This window comes from Periplaneta americana, chromosome 4, assembly GCF_040183065.1.
Source record: "Periplaneta americana isolate PAMFEO1 chromosome 4, P.americana_PAMFEO1_priV1, whole genome shotgun sequence".
In the NCBI taxonomy this organism is placed as follows: domain Eukaryota; kingdom Metazoa; phylum Arthropoda; class Insecta; order Blattodea; family Blattidae; genus Periplaneta; species Periplaneta americana.
Genome location: NC_091120.1, coordinates 70,596,641 through 70,615,695, shown reverse-complemented (window position 1 = coordinate 70,615,695; position 19,055 = coordinate 70,596,641). Strand labels below are relative to the sequence as shown.

At 34.4% G+C, this 19,055-nt stretch overlaps 1 protein-coding gene across 1 annotated transcript; it reads right to left on the bottom strand.

Annotated features, from left to right (window-relative positions):
* Positions 1–4,706: 4,706 nt before the first annotated feature.
* Positions 4,707–18,753, bottom strand: LOC138698928 (mantle protein-like). Its single transcript, XM_069825126.1, has 3 exons — positions 18,640–18,753; positions 6,749–7,440; positions 4,707–4,834 (listed from the first exon to the last, which is right to left on the bottom strand). Exons 1-2 carry the CDS (start codon positions 18,751–18,753, stop codon positions 6,760–6,762), a joined length of 795 nt encoding a protein of 264 aa, XP_069681227.1. The 3' UTR covers positions 4,707–4,834; positions 6,749–6,759.
* Between the last annotated feature and the right edge of the window lie 302 nt (positions 18,754–19,055).

The following is a 19,055-nucleotide window of genomic DNA, read 5'->3' as shown; positions in this document are numbered from 1 at the left end:
TAGAAACATTCACAACTGCACTGTCTGATAGTCCCTTTAATAGTGAACAGAATACAACACAGTAAAACATTTCGCGCGCGCATGCGTAATAATCAAACTTCTTTCTTTGTTACTACCGGTATATCATATTTTGGAACGAGGGGAGTACATTTTATTGCCTTCGAGTTTTGAAAGGGCCAATGAAAATTTAAATGTGTCAATATATTTTTTGTTTTGTCTTTCAATTATTGTTAATTATTCATGGCTAGGTCTAAGTTTTACATAATCTATATGTTTGTCTACATTTTTGCCTTGGTATACTAAGTGCTCACAAATAAATTGAAACAGCGCTTTGCTGTTATTATTATTAATTATCGTTATTTCTTTTTGTAATTTTACGGGATTAAAACCGTAGACTGTTTTATCAAATCACTTGCTGAGTGGTTTATAACTGTGTCTGCGAATTGTTCTGTACTGCAAGTGGACTCTTTTTGCAACTATGGCGTAAAAAAATAATCAATTCTAGTAGAGAACCACCTTGCTGATAGTTTCTCTGTCTGTAATTGTTGTTAGTGTTCTCTGCTATAGTCATTAGGTGCAAACATGGAACATCGACTTACTATGCCTCAATAAAATAAATTGATGGTCATGAGCATAGCTTGCCTCAATTTAACAGTTAAATTACCATTGTACTGAAAATGGCATCCTTAATGTAGAAAATTCATATTTTTCTTCTACGGTATATGAATTAGGTAGCGTGTTCCTTACGCTTTCTTAAGTTTTCGAGAAACTTTTTCCTAAGTCTGCCCATAGATCTCTTTCCTGTTGTATTTATAAATCCACTGTTATTTAAACGGTAGTTTTACTGGCATCCTGTCTATACTTCGTCCTTCAGTGTTTAAGTAACCATAAGCATTTGTTCAATGGCGCCGCATGATTGGCCATCGTTTCATCCCACTCGCCTTGACGTTATGTATGTACATAAATGCGACGAATTGTGCAGCACACAATCACGAACTGACGATTACGACAACGTCAGTAAACATGCGAAACAAGTTACAATTCACTATGAGTTAGGTTGATGCATAAATTCCTAGAGCTATTTATTAAATCAAAAATTATTTATTTTACATAAACTAATCAGTAATATATATACTCCTGCTTTATTTATAACTGAGTCCCCACGTTCTAGCAATTTTTCGATTGCACGCCTGAAGAAATTATCAAGCCAATTTTGAAGAGAAACTCCGCCATTAAAGGAGATTCCTCAGAGATTGTTGAGTAGAGAGCGGAAAGTTAAAAATTCAATGGAGCAAGATTAGAAGAATAAGGTAGATGTGGATTAACTTCCCAACTGAGCTTTTGGATAACCGCTTTTGTTATGTTACTCGTAGCAGTATGCAGACGAGCACTATCATGTTGTAAAACCTTCTAATGCAGTCTTCCCTGTCGTTTTTCGTGAATTACACCCTCAAGGAGACTGCATTATTGACAGTAAACCTCAGCAATGGCGATGACATTCCTTAGAAGCAATTCTTGGTAGGTAACGTCTTCTTTTCTCCATCAGTTGCACATCATTAGCTTAGTGGATGGTCACCACCTTTATCACGGGGTGATGTTTTTTGTTAGAGCTCAGCCAATTCTTTCTGTTCACAATGTTGACATAAAGTCACCACCTTTCGTCACCAGTAACAATCTGGAATGTTGTTGATTTGCTAAACGATGACAAGCAAGAAAAGAATTACAAATTATAACACGCTGATTTTTGTCGTTTTCGCTCAAAATTTACGGTACTGTACTCATACAACAATTTTTTTAAATTTGGTCATGGATGAAAATGTCGTACGATAGTTGATTGGTCACTGTCAATCATGTTGGCTAATTCCGAGTATATCGACGTGGATCATTGTGAAATCAACGCTTAAACAGTCTTAATCAAGTTCGGAATGTCTTTCTGAACGTTGTATTTTTTATTTTATTTTAGTGGGTTATTTTACGACGCTTTATCAACAGCTTAGGTTATTTAGCGTCTGAATGAGATGAAGGTGATAATGCCGGTGAAATGAGTCCGGGGTCCACCACCGAAAGTTACCCAGCATTTGCTCATATTGGGTCGAGGGAAAACCCCGGAAAAAACCTCAACCAGGTAACTTGCCCCGACCGGGAATCGAACCCGGGCCACCTGGTTTCGCGGCCAGACGCGCTAACCGTTACTCCACAGGTGTGGACTGAACGTTGTATCATTAGACCTATTTATTCCTAAAATATTCCAATTTCGTGCCGTATTTTCCTCAATGGCGTTCTCCCCGTGAACGACATAAAGTTCTAGCGGCTTCCGACGCCTTTGCTCTTCGATTAAACTCAAAGAAAAAAGGACATGTTCGGAAATAATCCTTTACTCTACTTGACACTCCATTTTCTTTATCCCATAATAAATTAACATAAATTTTCTTAAAAATTGAAAAATTTAAAACGTATTCAATAACATAGGCCTAATGCTTTGACATTAAAATAGCAAATGGCAAATCCCAAACAAATTCAATACAAAAGCTCTGTTGCCATGGAAAATGAAAACGCTACGAACTTATGTTTCAAACTACTGTATGATGAATGATAGGTGGAGCGGAGAAAAGTTCTCTCCGGCACCGGGACTCAAACCCGGATTTTCAACTCTACGTGCTGACGCTTTAACACTAAGCCACCGCTCCACCCATCCTCCATCATAAGGTAATGCAGAATTCCTGCACGGAAATATCATACGTACTTCGATATATCACAATAATATGATATGCGAATAAAAAAAATCACTTAGACCTAGTGATTTAAGACGGCGCTCATTCCATCGGATCGCGGCCACTTAGTCACTCGTAATGAGTGCACCTCTGCACATGGTGAGTTAGACATTGTGCCACTGTCACATATCTGTGGCACAGTGCATGAGGGTTGGCTACTAAAGGGAAACTTAGAAGTGGAATTTAAACTGAGAAGATTAAATCCGGCATCGGGACTGGAATACGATGTGGCTTAGTGAATAAAGCGTCAGCACATAGAGCTGAAAACACGGGTTCGAGTCCCGGTGCCAGAGAGAATTTTTCTCTGTTCTATCCATCCTTCATCATATGATAACGCAGAATTCCTGCACGGAAATATTATACGTACTTCGGTACATCATAATAAACTGCTGTATAATATTTCAGAGGCAAAATTGTACTCTGACAAACTCTCGATATTTACCACGATGTCCTTTGGTATCCCTGTAAAGTGACTTTTTTGTGAAATTAATATATTATATTCTCCATTTCCTTCCACTACGTACTTTGTGGCGTGTGGGAGTTTGTTTACCTTGTCTCCTAAAATTTCCTGGGGCTGATTTAAGGGACAATATAACTGAGTTTTGAAATGTTCCACAATTTTAATCCGATTTATTTCATTTTTAATCTGTTCGTTAGAAGCATTAAGAACAAGGTGTGTGCAAATTTTGAGCTCAATCGTACTTCTAGTTTCGAAATTAATTTTATTATATTCATACAAATTAGCGATGTATAGTAATTAAAATGTTCCATTCGCATTACATTCAAATACAATAAGTTAATTTTTTTCATATGAACCCTGATTTAGGTACAATATTTTAACATAGAGAAATTCATGATCTCTCTCTTAGTTTGGGTACGGTAATTTATAAAATCAGAATTTAATTATTTACATTTTTTATTTACGCAATAATTTTTAGCTCCCACTTTTCGAAATACTTTAAATCTCGCAGTGTTAGATCTCACACAATACATGCAGGAACGCGTACGAATATTTTCATTGAGTTTGGTGAAAACTGCATGCGCATGAAGCATTTTGAACATCAAAGATGTAGGTACTTTCGAGAAAAAGGCAAATGTGTGATAAAAGATAAAATACTGAGTTATGAAGCAGTTATATATAAAAATCGCTCTCCGTGCTCGGAGAATAAGTAAAGGTAGAAAACCGCTTCCTAAAATCCCAAGGAATATTTTAGTACAGAAAACGAAACATGATTGTTTTCAAATTTTTTGTAAAACCTCAGACCCTGTGTCTTAAATGTAATTTCCCTGAGTTAAACCTGGTCTTGGTCAATGAATTTTGAAGAGGAGTTTTTAAATATTCTGTTTAGTATTATTTCTGTTCGGAAGTACTGTCGTTGAGTGTCGTAAATTTATGAACTGGAAAAAAACCTTTCATCTGAATGACAAACAAAATAACTAATTAGCTACAATACTTTTTTTCTTATCAATTTCCCTGCTTTTCATTTAAATAGCTTCGCAGGCCATCGTTTCGAATGAGATATAGATATCTCTGCTGAACAGTATCTAGCGAAACTGCAGAGTCTCAGATAAAAGAGGTAACAAAGTAGGAAACAAGAAGGCTAGCAGACTAAAGTAATTGGCCACTGTGTACCAGAAGTAGAGAAGGAAATAGTGGACAGATGCTATGAATTTTATTAAGAAATATATGTTGTTGTTTTCTAATGACAGGCGTTTGACAATAAAGTCATTTAACCCCTTGTACTTCAATATTTTTCAAAGATATTGTCATGGTCAGCCACAAACACAGATTTTGAGGTATTCCGAATCCATTTCTTGGTTAGAGTTGCACAATGGGCAGTTAGGGGACTGATATATTCCTATTTTTTGCAGGCGTTTGGCCAAACAGTCATGGCCTGTTTAGTTATCAGTCGAGGTAAGTGAAACAAGAAGACATAAACAAAAACTCATAGACTTTAATTTACAAAAATATTATACATGTGTATAGCGACAATAGTTACTTGGTGTGCAGATTGATGATTGGTGGAGCGGACGATTCAATTCTTGTACAAGTGAGATGTAATCTGAAAGAAAAATAAAGTGGGGAAAATTAATGTCGAAACATGGTACATTGTTGTCATAGTGAATATAAAGCGATTGTCAGTGCCATCTGATGGTTTAGTTTAATATTGCTGCATACGAGAGTGTAAAATTGTATTATTATTATTCGAAAGTCAAATTAAAAAATTTAAACAAACATACAATAGCATTTTAAAAATATCAAAGAGAAAAACTAGATGAGAAGTATATTCAAAATATATATAAAATAATGGCAAAGGCCGCTTTTCTTAACGGAAACACATAATATGGACATTGTTCTCAACATTTAGGAACAGAAATTACATTTATTTTAGTGGTTTCGAGACATAACACACTGGAATAGACATAATCATTTCACTGTCTTCATTAAATTTATTTCGCCATATCTACTGCTGAAACATATCAAGTCTACGGGTAACAGCTCTCAAGCTTTTAATACTGCTTATGTGGCATATCATATGAAATGGCTCAAAATCAAAACAAAATGGTAAAATCATTTCAGAGTAGAGCTGAATAAAATGTACCGCTATTCGGCTATGAACGAGGTAACTACACCGAGACAATATACAAATGCACTTGTATTTTTGTCACATGACTGAAGTGACTATACATGTGCATTTTGTTTGTAGAAGTAAAAAACGTCAGCTTAAAATGGTATAGTGAAGATCTTTTCATACTCGATATTCGTTATTTTTAACAGCTCACTAAAGAAGGAAGACATATCTCTGCTTTTGTTCTATGAAATAAGTATATGATTCAGAATATATCAGTGAGATGTAGACGCTGGGCACTAGTGGCAACTTTAGACGCTTTTTTGAGGTGGTAAGAATTGGAACCGAAATAAATTATTTAGAAGTTAAGACATCAGAAAGAAATTCGGAGTGGAAATAAATTCGCGGGTGCTCGTTTAAAGGGGGTTAAGTATGATTTCGCTAAACAGGGATAAGTACAGATTTCAACTCTCCACAATTAATTTTTTAACGTGTTACAGGGGTTAAATCATTCTTCCATCCATGATGCAGTTACAGTGCTCCGTATTTTGTGACACAGGGGTTTTGTTCAGTACCAAAGGAGAGAAGTTTACATACCTTACAATTTGACTTAACCTCCTTTACATGAGCACCCGAGAATTATGGCTATAAATAAAAAAAAATTAGCCTATACATAAAATATCAGGAAAAGAATATGGAAACAAATGAAATATTATAGGAAAGAAAATTCTCTGAACACGACAGAAATTTGATGTCGAAACTTTCTGAACCTTTTGAATAAGATAATAGGATTATAAGCGAAGACAATAGCAGAAATGCCAAAATGTTAGCTCGATTGTATTCGAAGTTAAAAATGTTTAAGAAGTAAGCGACGCAAGCAAGAACATAACCCACTTTCCGCTCAAATTGCTCAAAAAAAAAAATTTCGCATTTCAAGTATCGAAATTGGTCTTATATTTTACCCAAGACATGAGAAAAACTCCACCAGAGTTTCATTATCTTTGGTATAAGTGTTTCGTAACTTCAGATCTAGGGCTGTTTTTGGCAGTGGTAGCACATCTCATATGTTCAAATAAAAAATATAAGATATATATATATATATATATATATATATATATATATATATATATATATAAGGCCGCAATGAGGACTGAGAATCTTCGGACAAGATCACTTTGAGTCCGAAATTAGCTTTATTTCAGATTCTAATTATATATATATATATATATATATATTGAAACATACACTATTGATTGGAATTATGTAGAAAGACTATTAGTGTTTTCATCTTATGACATTACGCTGTAGATGCCTAAATTCGCATTTCTTCTTATGTTTTTCTCCTGCCTATTATAGAGCCATAATCTGATGCTCTTAGTTATGTTTGCATTAACTCTCTCTACTCACCACGTCGTAGTTCAACCGTGGTGGAAGCCGATGTGCTCGCCGTATCCTGAGTAGCCATATCCTCCATATCCTCCGTCAAATCCGTATCCATCATGACCCTTGACGAGTACAGGGACAGGCTTGTGTACTAGAACAGGCTGGGGCACAGGTACAGCCACTGGCTTAGGGACAGGGACGGCTACAGGTTTCGGAACGTGGACAGGCACAGACACTGGGTAGGGCACCTTGACAGGGACCTTGACTGGGTAAGGTACTGGTCTTTCAACGGGATAAGGGACAGGCTTCTCAACGGGGACGGGGTAGGGCTTTGGGACATGGACGGGGTATGGCCTGTCGACAGGGACTGCTACTGGGACCTTCACAGGGACAGGGACGTGCTTCTCGACGGTGACGGGGTAGGGCTGAGGATATGGGACAGGGACTTCTTTTGTGACTGTGACGGCCTTGACGTAACCTCCGTGAGCCAGACCGTAGCCGCCCAGACCGAATCCGTCGTACCCGCCGTACCCGCCGTGGCCTCCTAGCGCGTACCCGCCATGGCCGATGCCGTAGCCATGGTCCAGGCCGCCGCCGTAGCCGTATCCCAGGCCGAACACTCCCCGCTTATCCTGCTTCTTTTCTCCCTTAACAGCGGACTTCTCTTCTTTTCCTGCACTGACCAGAGCCACCGCCGCCACCAACAACGTGCACACCTGTGAAAAGAATACTCAATCCTCTTTCATTGCTCTCAACCATAATATACGAAATTGTGTCACATTTTACCGCTACTCATTGTCACACTAATAAAAACAATAAATAATAATCATTATCTAGCGTAGTTGGCAAAAATATTGGCTGCCTTGTATATGTATTTCTGTGTCGAGAATTTAAACGTAGTTTCAAATGTACCTAACCACATCACTTTCGGCCATATAATGTGTCTAATTTCGTGTAAGAATGCAGGTTGGAGTCCTATCGGTATTATTTTTCTGTTTATTGTGGTCTTTTACCTAGTAATTCAGTGTTATTTTTTTCGACGGTTTGCAAGTGTCTTGCTTAATATTACGGTAATACGAAGAGTCACGCGATTTATATACTTATTTATTTATTGTGATTTATAGGAAAGTAAACTGGCTAGATCTATCAAAGTATCTTCTTCACAGAAATATTAATGAACAAATTAACTTACAGTATTGTTGATAATAATTTACATGACCAGCAGTTGTAAAATAGGAATATGCAACTCAAAAGGAACCCGGACGTTCATTGCCGTCCTCATATAAGCCCGCTATCGGTCCCTATCCTGAGAAGAATTAATCCAGTTCTTACCATCATATACCATCTCCCTCAAATGCATTTTAATATTATCCTCCCATCTACGTTCTTTCCAAAGATCTTATTCCCTCTGGCCTCCCAACTAACACTCTATATGCATTTCTGGATTCGCCCATACGTGCTACATGCCCTGTCCATCTCAAACGTCTGGATTTAATGTTCCTAATTATGTCAGGTGAAGAATACAATGCGTGCAGTTCTGCGTTGTGTAACTTTCTCCATTCTCCTCTTAGCCCCAAATACTTTCCTAAGAACCTTATTCTCAAATACCCTTAATTTCTGTTCCTCTCTCAAAGTGAGAGTCCAAGTTTCACAAGTATACAGAAAACCGGTAATATAACTGTTTTATAAATTCTAATTTCAGATTTTTCGACAGCAGACTAGATGACAAAAGCTTCTCAACGGAATAATAACACGCATTTCCCATATTTATTCTGCGTTTAATTTCCTTCCGAGTATCATTTATATTTGTTACTGTTCCTCCAAGATATTTGAATTTTTCCACTTCTTCGAAGGATAAATCTCCAATTTTTATAGTTCCATTTCGTACAATATTCTGGTCACGAGACATAATCATATACTTTGTATGCAACTCATTAACAATTGAAATGAAAGAAAATGGAAACATAAAAGAGAGATGTCGCTTATGTATGTGTATTGACTAAAAAATCATAAATTTAATAAATCGATAATAAATTGCAGAACCAAAGTAAGGAAAATGTTGAGTTCATTGTTTCTCGATCTGAGATATTAAACAACGAACTTATTCTAAGTCTAACTGGAAGGGTATAAAATGGGATCAGTTTGAGTATTTCAGCAGAATCAATATTATTATTAATTAAAAGCGTTGTTAGGAATATCATCGAGTAAATTATTCTTCTGTCATATGAGAGTAAAAGAGTAAATCCATGGCGCTACAGACCACGAATAGCCAAGACCGACCAGCCGACTGCTGGCCTCACTTTCACATGCCGAAGCAGAGGTGGACGATCATCCAACCAGAATTGAGGTATCGTGTGGTTAGCACGATGATCCACCCAGCCGTTGTAGCTGGTTTGCGAAACCGGATTTTCGCTACCTATCGTAGCTCCCCAAGTGCATCACGATGCTGGGTTGGCACCGGTCCCATACACTGGCCGAAATTTCATGAGAAAATTTCTTATTCTATGAGGACTCGAACCAGCGCGTATTCCGTAACGCGAGTCCTAGACAGGATGCCTTAGACCAAGACGCCACGGCGCGGGACGTCATATGAGAATATAACAACCAAAAATTAATCGCAATAATCTAGTTTGGAACTGGAATGGACAAGGTACTTTGAATGTCAACAACGTATAACAATTTTTTTTCTCAATGTTACCTTAATAATAATAATACTTTATTTATACTGGCAGAGTTAAGGACATAGGGCCTTCTCTTACACTCTACTAGGTCACAAAGTATACAAGCAGTTAAAATTTAACACAAAGTTAAAGAACAGAATACTAAAATATTACAAAAATAATAATAATAATAATAATAATAGCATAATAAAATCGACACTAAACAACATGAAAATAATACCACAATAGAAGAAAAAGAAAGTAAAATACATTGGAATATAGTGAAAGCAACTCATTTAGTACAAATGGTTAATATGAGGAATATATCAAAATGGAATGTAATACAATAATAATAATAATAAAAAAGAAAAGAAATACGAAAATTAAATAAAATTCACGATAAAAAGTCTATGATAATAAATTCATTGGCTCATAAAGAGAACAAAAAGGGGAAAGGAAGGAAAAAGAAATATATAGCCTATATTTTTACAAAACTATGGCAGAGAAAAGGGCTTATAACTGAAAGGAATCTTAATCAATACACAAGGAGTCACGCGATTTATAACACACGTATCAGAAACCTACGAATCTATTTAATCTAAACTAATACAGTAGTTACATGTAGGAACATATATTGTCATCTAACGTGCGAGAAATGATCCGTGAATTTAGTCTGCAGTCCTATCAGGGATGGGGTTCTTTTACATTCCATAAATTTACGACACAGGACCAATGATTTAGTCTCCTCGCGGAAGAAGTCATGCTAGGATTTCATTGCTCTTTATTATTCATCGCCATCGGCCTGCTTTGAAGTCGCGAACCTCTGATAGCAGGTGAGGATGATGTCCGCAAGACCAGAGAGGACGACAGAAAAAAAATGATGATGATGATGATGATGATGATATTCAATTTTAATTAGTATGCAGGTTATATAACAGAATTCCTTACGCATTAATTATCTTATTAATAATCTAGTACTACTCTCAGACTTCGACATTGGATTTCTATAGAGCACAGACTTACAGATCAGTAGTGCTATTGTCAAAGTTACAGTTTCCTTATAAAGTCAAAACAACGCCAACTGGTTTCGCAGAAATGGGAAAGTGATCTTCAGAGTCGTGTACTCTCACAGTCAACAGTGTGTTCAATTGGTTGCCTATTACTTAATTGTAAAACCACCGATTAGACTTTTAGAATATGAGGTTTAAGTTTTAACATTTCTAGCTATGAATCTTGAAGATTAGGCAACGATCCTCCATTGGAAGGCAGAAATTGTTCTTCCTTTAATAGGGGTTAGATATTGTCTCTTTTATTAAATTTGTCCTGTGTTACCTCAAGCAGTGATCTCGCGCCACGGCAACTATAGTGCATACATTTAATCTTACCACGCTCACGGATGTAGAGCGGACGCAGGCAATGCATAACGCAGCTGCGCATATGCGAGCGTGGAAAGGTAAAATGTATGCACTGTACATGAACAGGGATTACCATATTTGTGAATTGACGTTATAATATTGATTTACAATCCTTACAAAAGAGAGACAGAGGAACTCAGGAACGGATCGGAGGTTCTAATCGTTCTATAGGCTATACGACGTAAGACTTGCACTTAATGGCAGGACCTATGAAAACATTTTTTTAAACCTGAAAATTATTTGTGGCTAGAAATGATCAGAAGTTTTCGAAATTGAGATTAAAAACGCAAAGAAAGAAAACAATAAAAATTAGGCATTGATATAAAAAGAGATAACTTCATCGTCTTTTGAGAGAAATACATGTTCTAGGGTTTAAAAGAGAGCTTGTGAACCTCGTAAAAATCTAAGTGAGGAAAGTTTTAAAACAGTTCGTTGAGATTTCTTAAAAATTATAAAATATCACTTTAAAATCTAACTCTTTAAATTAAAAACTGTATTTCACACAAAAATACAGATGTAAAAATTTCCTCATTTGAAATTTTCTATTATGTTATGTTACACGTATCGTGGAAATGTCAAATGAATATAACAATGCTAAAGTTCTTGAATTTTGAAATTGAAAAACATAGACCAAATTTTGTTCTGCAAAAATTAGAGAAGAAGTTTCTACAGTTAAATATCATGATAGTGCTCATGATCACTTAAAAGAAAAATCGCCCAAGGTTGCGGGTTCGATCCCGGGCCAGGTCGATGGCATTTAAGTGTTCTTAAATGCGACAGGCTCATGTCAGTAGATTTACTGGCATTAAAAGAACTCCTGCGGGACAAAATTCCGGCACATCCGGCGACGCTGATATAACTTCTGCAGTTGCGAGCGTCGTTAAATAAAACATAACACATAACATCACTTAAAAATAATAACAGATCAGCTGTTTGATGTCATATCATGATGCGATTTTAATAATATTTACATAGATGAAGCGATATTTAATAAAAACAAATTTTGTCAAATTTGCTTAAATTAGACCTAATATTATTTTATACGGACCCTGCCCCTTAACGTAACAAACATGCAACACTCAGCGCACGTGTTTGACTGACTCTGCTCCTACCTGTTATGTTGCAGCTTGTTTTAAATCTATAAATCGTATTTATAGACAAGCTGTTTGTGACATGGGACGCTACATTCAAATAAAAAGGTACGATATATTTTTGTACATCTAGATCGTAATTTTTTTATAATTACGGTATACCAATTTATTCGACCAACACAATATTATTCGTCACCATATTGCCATAACACACATTTGTTTCTCAATAATACAGATCACTTTTATGGACAATTTCACATTATATGAGGCATTATCGTGTATTATTTAAAGAAAGAATAAGATTATGTCATGTCTTTGCTACAAATTGTGGTGGGGGGGGGGCGGGGGAAACATTTCTTATGTCCAAGAGAAAATGAAAAGTAAGGGACTTTTCCTTTCCTCCAGCTGTCATAGATGAGAGTTGTATTTCGGTCAGTGTTTACATCAAGAGCGGTTTTTATTTTGGGTAGATTATAGGTAAATGCCTATCGATGTAACGATTGTTGACTGGAGAAAAAGCATAGCATTGAAGATGTTAATGAGATTAATGAAATCTTTAAGTAGGTCCTATTTTATTTATTGTTTCATTATATTGAACTATATAAATGAGAAAAGTAAATGGAATTTAATGTAAAATAATAAGTTAGCAGAATACTAATGGAATGAAATTCTAAAATCTCCGCACGTTCTCGTGCCCTTGCAAGAGTCTCGGAAATGAATGGAATATTTATGTCACCTTCAAGGCTGTTGACCACTTGTCTCACTCTTACTTGCAGAATTATGAAAAGAGAAAAGTCGAAGAAAGGACATGACCTATTTTTATAACCTTTGTTACTGAATAAAGGGTGGAGGAGAAAATAAGAATATAAAAACGATTACGTCGGATATTCTTAGTAATTGATGAACAAACACAATGAAAAGAAAACATTTAGACAGTTAAAAGAAGGGTCTATCTTCATGTCAGCCATTACTGTTCTCTGGCACAATTCAGAAATTTTAATGGTTCTAAATCGAAACTATTTATTCGGAGAAAATTCACGCTTACTTAAAGAAATGCAGGTGAGCTTGCATTCCTTTTACAGAATATTTTCTGTCATAGCAATAGGACCAACTTCATGTAGTGGATTCAACCAAGCAAACAATTTCTGTTCACATGGTGTAAATGAAAGTGTTACCAGTATAACATTAATATAGAGAGTTATTCAAAAGTGAGAACACCTTTTAAATTGAAGAAATTTTGTTGTTTAATTGTAGTTTTATTATCTATTAGCAGTCTAAAATTCACAAGGATTGCATGTCTTTGTTCTAGGACCAACTTTACGTAATGGATTCCTTGCAGAAAGTTTATGTTCATAAAATGTAAGTAAGTACCTCACCTGTACAACATGAATGTTTGAAATTATTACAAAAATCGGAACCGTCTAAATCGCTGAAATGTTATTTAAATAAATTTCTCCTAAAAATAAAACACACACTAATTCATTCACAGTCTTTAAGAGACTGCATCTGTATTCATTAACCCATTAACTTTAAATTTTTACCAGATCATGAAAATTGAATGTTAATACAACACGCCAAATTGTATCGCTGTATAATGTACCATTCCTGAGATATTGATTTTTAATTAAATGTTTAAATTTCATCAATATGCACTATTCGATGAACGGTTTCAAATTTCTATCAGTTTAATATCTACCTCACGAGACTAATGTAAACAAACAGATTTCGAGTTTTTAAGGAACTGTTGTTACTTTTCTATTTAAAAATTTTGAAATATTGGTACGATTTTTAATTTCACATTTTATATTATCTGCCAAAGGTTTATAAAATATTTTCTGATCATTGTTAGCACTATGAAAAAAAGCCAAAATCTGGTTTTTAGTTCAGTATTTGTACACAATTCCTAAAACTTTCAAGACAATTTCATGAAAAATGTATCGCGTATTGGATTTTGAATGCAAGAAAATGCCGAAAAAAAAATAATAGAGAAAAATGAATTTTAAAATTCAAATGTGAAAAACTGTACATTACCATTATCCTGTTGTACTAGAACTTTCCAGAGGAAAGCTCCATATTAAAATAGAAAGTTAATCATAATAAATTACTGAGAAACTGAAAAATGTATTTTTCCATTTCTGACCAAATTTTACCAATGTATTTCCTTAATACAGTGATTGTTACTCGTATTTTCATATTGTTTCTTCCCCATTGCTTTGGCAAAGTTTATTTGAACATGTGACAAATCAAAGTTATTACAGTCAATCTTATATGGGTTATTAGAAATTCTTTCGCATGGTTGTTTAACAAAGTAATTTTTCTGTTTCTACAGACGTGAATTTGTCCAATTCAGTGTTGTCATAGATGTAGAAGAGAATTTTCCAACAAGTTGAGAAGATTCAGAACATTTCTCGAAATTTTCTTTTGATTGCTGTGCGGAACATGGAAGAGAGACTGTTAGTGATAGAAGGACAAAGTGAAAATCTTACTTAAATTTTAGATTAATCTTTTTTGACTTAAATAAATATTAGTATTTCATGACTGAATAATTTTTTATTTTATGTAAATCTTGTTTTGAATAATTTCGAGAAATTTCACGAGTCCTGACATCAGTGAGTAATTCCCCGTAGCATATTAAGAGATACGTAATATACAGAGTGTTAAAAAGTATCTAATATTTTAGGAGGTGCTATATGCATCAAAACAAGAAAATAATGTCTAATAAACATGGGTCCTACAACATATACTTTCTGAGATCTGAACACTTGTTCATAGGAGGTGCTCGATGTGACGTCCATTCATGGCAATGCATTCCTCTGCCCCTCGGCGTAAGGAATCACGCACTCTTTGAAATTTGTTTTAATACATTCATAAGAAACTCCTGATAACGATCCCCAGTTAATCTCTATAGTAGAACGTATGGCTCTGTTAATCTATCACCAAGAACGCCTGCCCATAAGTTGATTGAGAATCGGTGCTGATGCCTTGTTTCTTCAATTGCATAGGCATTTTCATCAGCCCACAAATGCTGATTACGAAAATTCACAACACCATCTCTGCTGAACCCCGCTCATATCAGCAACCAGACTTTTGTTTTCAGTATTCCTTGCTACGTATCATTATTCCATACCAGGGGTGTCAACTACGGTATGGTTATCTGGTAATCTACTGTTTTTTAAGGCAGAGAAATGCATTGCCGTGAATGGACGTCACGTTGAGCACCTCCTATGAACAAGTGTTCAGATCTCAGAAAGTATGTGTTGTAGGATCCATGTTTATTAGACATTATTTTCTTGTTTTGATGCATACTATCACCTCTAAAAATTTTGGATACTTTTTAACACCTTTATAACACAATGACTCATACGCAGAAATCATATTTTTTTTAAATGTAAACTTTGGTAGGTGATTTAAATACATTTAATTTTGAATATAAATATGTATTTCGATTATAAATACTTTACATACATGTTTATCGATTTGTATAGCCTATTAAAGTGAATTCGTACTTTAACTGATATTAGTTGTATTCAAACTTGGAAATAATGTATTAGTGAAGCAGTATTACATATTGTGATAGTGGATAATAGAAAAAAATAAACGTTTTAACACTTGATTACATAATTATGGAAACCATATTAATTTATATGGAGAGTATTGACGATTAAGGATTTATACCATAGATGTCCAATTTTATTAACTCGTGCGAAGTAACCTCTGACGAAAGGAAACGCGCAGTGCATATTCTTTAAAGTCGTTTTACCTATTTTATACGAAAAATTATTGATCTTAGTAGAGCATGCTTGACGTGCAATATCTCCTGGTTCTATAGGCGTTTGAACACCCATGATTTATACTATCTACCCTAGTTAGGTTCATTCTTACTCACTCTGGTCGACTGTACTAAGGATCGTTGTTTACCGAGAGTGCACATGTCCCTGGATCGGCCTCCTCCGTATGTAGCCGGCCGATGATTTGAAAAATGCTGATGAATAATGTAATGAGAAGAATAATATTCACGGAATGATGTCGATGCCTTTGTTGAGGAAACAAGAGAATCTCAATGGAAATTTTATCCCTATTTCTGTAAGTTCTGCTTATCATTAACATATTGTAGCATAGAAAAGTCTCAGAACAAAGACAAGCTGCATTCATTGGTATACATTTGGACGGAGTTATGTAATAAGAGACCAAGCGCCAAAAACCTGTTTGGAGATATTGGTCTTTGAAATAAATTTGTTTTTATAAAAAAATTTATGCAAGAAGTGTTATAACATTCTTACTATTAATAAAAAGTAGCACAAATACCTAATACCAAAAAAAAAAAAAAAGCTAACCGATTTTTAATAAGAGACCAGCAGTTGAATTAATATTTCAAAGCAAAATAAGTAAATGCATGTTATGCAATAAACGAATTTTTGCTTATAAATAGCAGCAAAATTCAGATACCGCATTCTTGATTTTTCCCGAATTAAATTAGCCTGTGCAAATATATATATATATATATTTTTTTTTTTTCAAATTGTCGGTTGGTCTATTATTGCGTAACTCTGTCCAATTATTCTATTTAAAATACTGCTTGTAATATCATATTAATAATGAATATATCTTATTGTTGTATGTTTTATATGCACGGTTTCTGAGATTGCATTTCGTATGCTTGTAAATGTGAAGTATAATCATTACAAATTTAGTTTCCTATAAGGACATTAAATAAAATTGTTTTACAATTACTGAATTGTTAGTATTTATTCAGATGTCCATAAATTTATTGATTTCTTAATGACATTTCTTTGAACTGCAATCTGAACATATCCAGTATGCAAAATGTAAGTAAAATTTAACTTTATTCCCTTTAAAATACGGTAATTTTATATAATTTTACTATAAATATTCCAAATTTTCATCTAAATATAATAATAATAATAATAATAATAATAATAATAATAATAATAATATAATAATGTTCATGGACTAAATCCTTAGATTCATTCCTTCCTCTCTTTTTCAAAAGTTTTGAACTGCTGTGACACCGAGCACAGAAGCGGATCTCCCTGTCCGTGTGGTGAGCGTAGTGTAAAACTACTACTTCGGGCAAATTAGGATAAGACATACAAACATACTCCGTCTCTGAGACGGAAGGTAAATCTCCAATGTCTTGTCGCAAATCGAACTCAGATGTTCTGAATATATGCTCGAAAATAATTAAACTACAGCACAAAGAGTAATATAATTATTGCTACCAAATATTTCTATGGTTTCATAGAAAAAATTAAGAATTTTGTCAGTGTACATTGTCTCTTGGAGACACATTACAAGCTAATGGACGTATCATTCTGTTGTGGAAGCAAGATTGATTCTCCATTTAGTTATGTTACAAGTGGTTAAATTAATCCAGTTTTTAAGGGATATTGAAATTCACTGAAACATATGGCATGTAATACCAGTAATTGAATTTTACAAAATAAAAATTGTAAAATATATTGTAAAGTAAATAGTAATAATACAATTTAAAATGTAAAAATTGATTGATTTGATTACAGAAAAAAATAATTGAAAATTATCTAATTCTTTTCTTATACTCGTAATAGGCAGACACTTCTTAGTAAATGCATATCATCCAAGTATCTGAAAATTATTTAATTTTCTATATGCTAGAAACTTCACAATAATATATCAACAATTTCCAGAAAACATCTTTTACTGAGACATTTTCTGGTCTTAACATGTTAGCATATTTATAATGAGAGAGATTTTAACCTAATTTTAGCTCGTCATTTGTTTTACTTTTAAGCAAAATATATTTGAAAAAAGTGAATATTTTATTATTTAATCTTACTGGAAGAATATTTTATTCTAATATCTTACTGTAACAGAATGAACATATTTGGAACTGTTTAAAGAATAACATTTTCAATTGTCTTAAATTATTTGGTCTGTGATTATGGAAATTTATCACATTACATTTAATAACCAACTGATGGCAACCATTACTGTGGAATTTTCTTTTTCAAAATTTTTATGTTATAGTAAACACCTTTGTGCATTATAATGGTGAATTACTAGCCATAACAACACATAAGACATCATCGTATTCATCATCATACACAATCTCGCTCTCGCGCTTGTGGAATACCCTACCCAATGACATCAGAGACTGTCGGAATTTAGTAGCGTTCAAAAGCAAACTTATTAAGCATTTTCTTACTGCGTAGAGTAGGTTTAATTTTTACTTAATTAATAAAAAAAAGTATCTCTTCTTAACTTTTACAATAAACTGTCTAGCTTTTTTTTAATCAGTTAATCTTTTAGTGCTTTGATTTTTATTGTATTTGTAAATTTAATATTAATTTTAATTATAATTGTAATTGTATTCTTAATATTGTAGTTGCAATTCCTTGGTAGACGGGAAGAGAAGGCCTAATGGCCTTATCTCTACCAGGTTAAATAAATAAATAAATAAATAAATAAATAAATATGTTAAAGTTATTTCACTTCTGAACAATGGAAACTTCACAATAATGTTCTATTTAATGATTATCTGATGGCGTCTCTGAGAAACTGTTTTTCTAAAAGTAGCCTAAATTATTCGAATATTGAAAGTGATATCGACCTGTGAAGGACTTCTGTTTACTGTCAGCGATCTAATAAGCATTTCGTAACATTAAATATTAGATACGTGTTAAGCAATAGTGTATTATCAGTGCATCCACGCAAGCGTCTCGACTTTCTCCCGCGGGGTCGGCACTCACCGTGAACTTCATGGCTCCTGCTACTTGACAATCCTTGGAAGTCTCTGGTGAGAACTGTAGCTGCCTGCAGCCAACCCCGACTATATATACACATCCCCACGGATACACTTTCATCTTACCCACCTCCCCACCTTCAGTTACGATATCGGAGTTACGTTAGCAACAATGACTTCATTGCAAGAGCGACTCCAAGGATTTACCTGTCCCCATGCCCACACAGGTCAAAACAAAAGAAACACGTGCTTGTTTTCATGTCTCGAACTGTTCTGGAATTAGGTTTTCTATTGTGAGTGATTTAGATAGGTTCAGTTACAGTCTAGTTTCAATAACACAAGTAAATAAAAATTTGAAATTTTTGACAGTTTATCTCAGCTTTTATCATTTTCGAAATGTATTAATGCAATGTGTTTATGTGG

Excerpts from the sequence above, each read along its gene's own strand:
- LOC138698928 (XM_069825126.1), bottom strand. The coding sequence starts at position 18,753 with ATGAAAGTGTATCCGTGGGGATGTGTATATATAGTCGGGGTTGGCTGC. Across the intron at positions 7,441-18,639 it reads CAGGAGCCATGAAGTTCACG|GTGTGCACGTTGTTGGTGGC; the intron begins GTGAGTGCCGAC and ends TTCTTTTCACAG.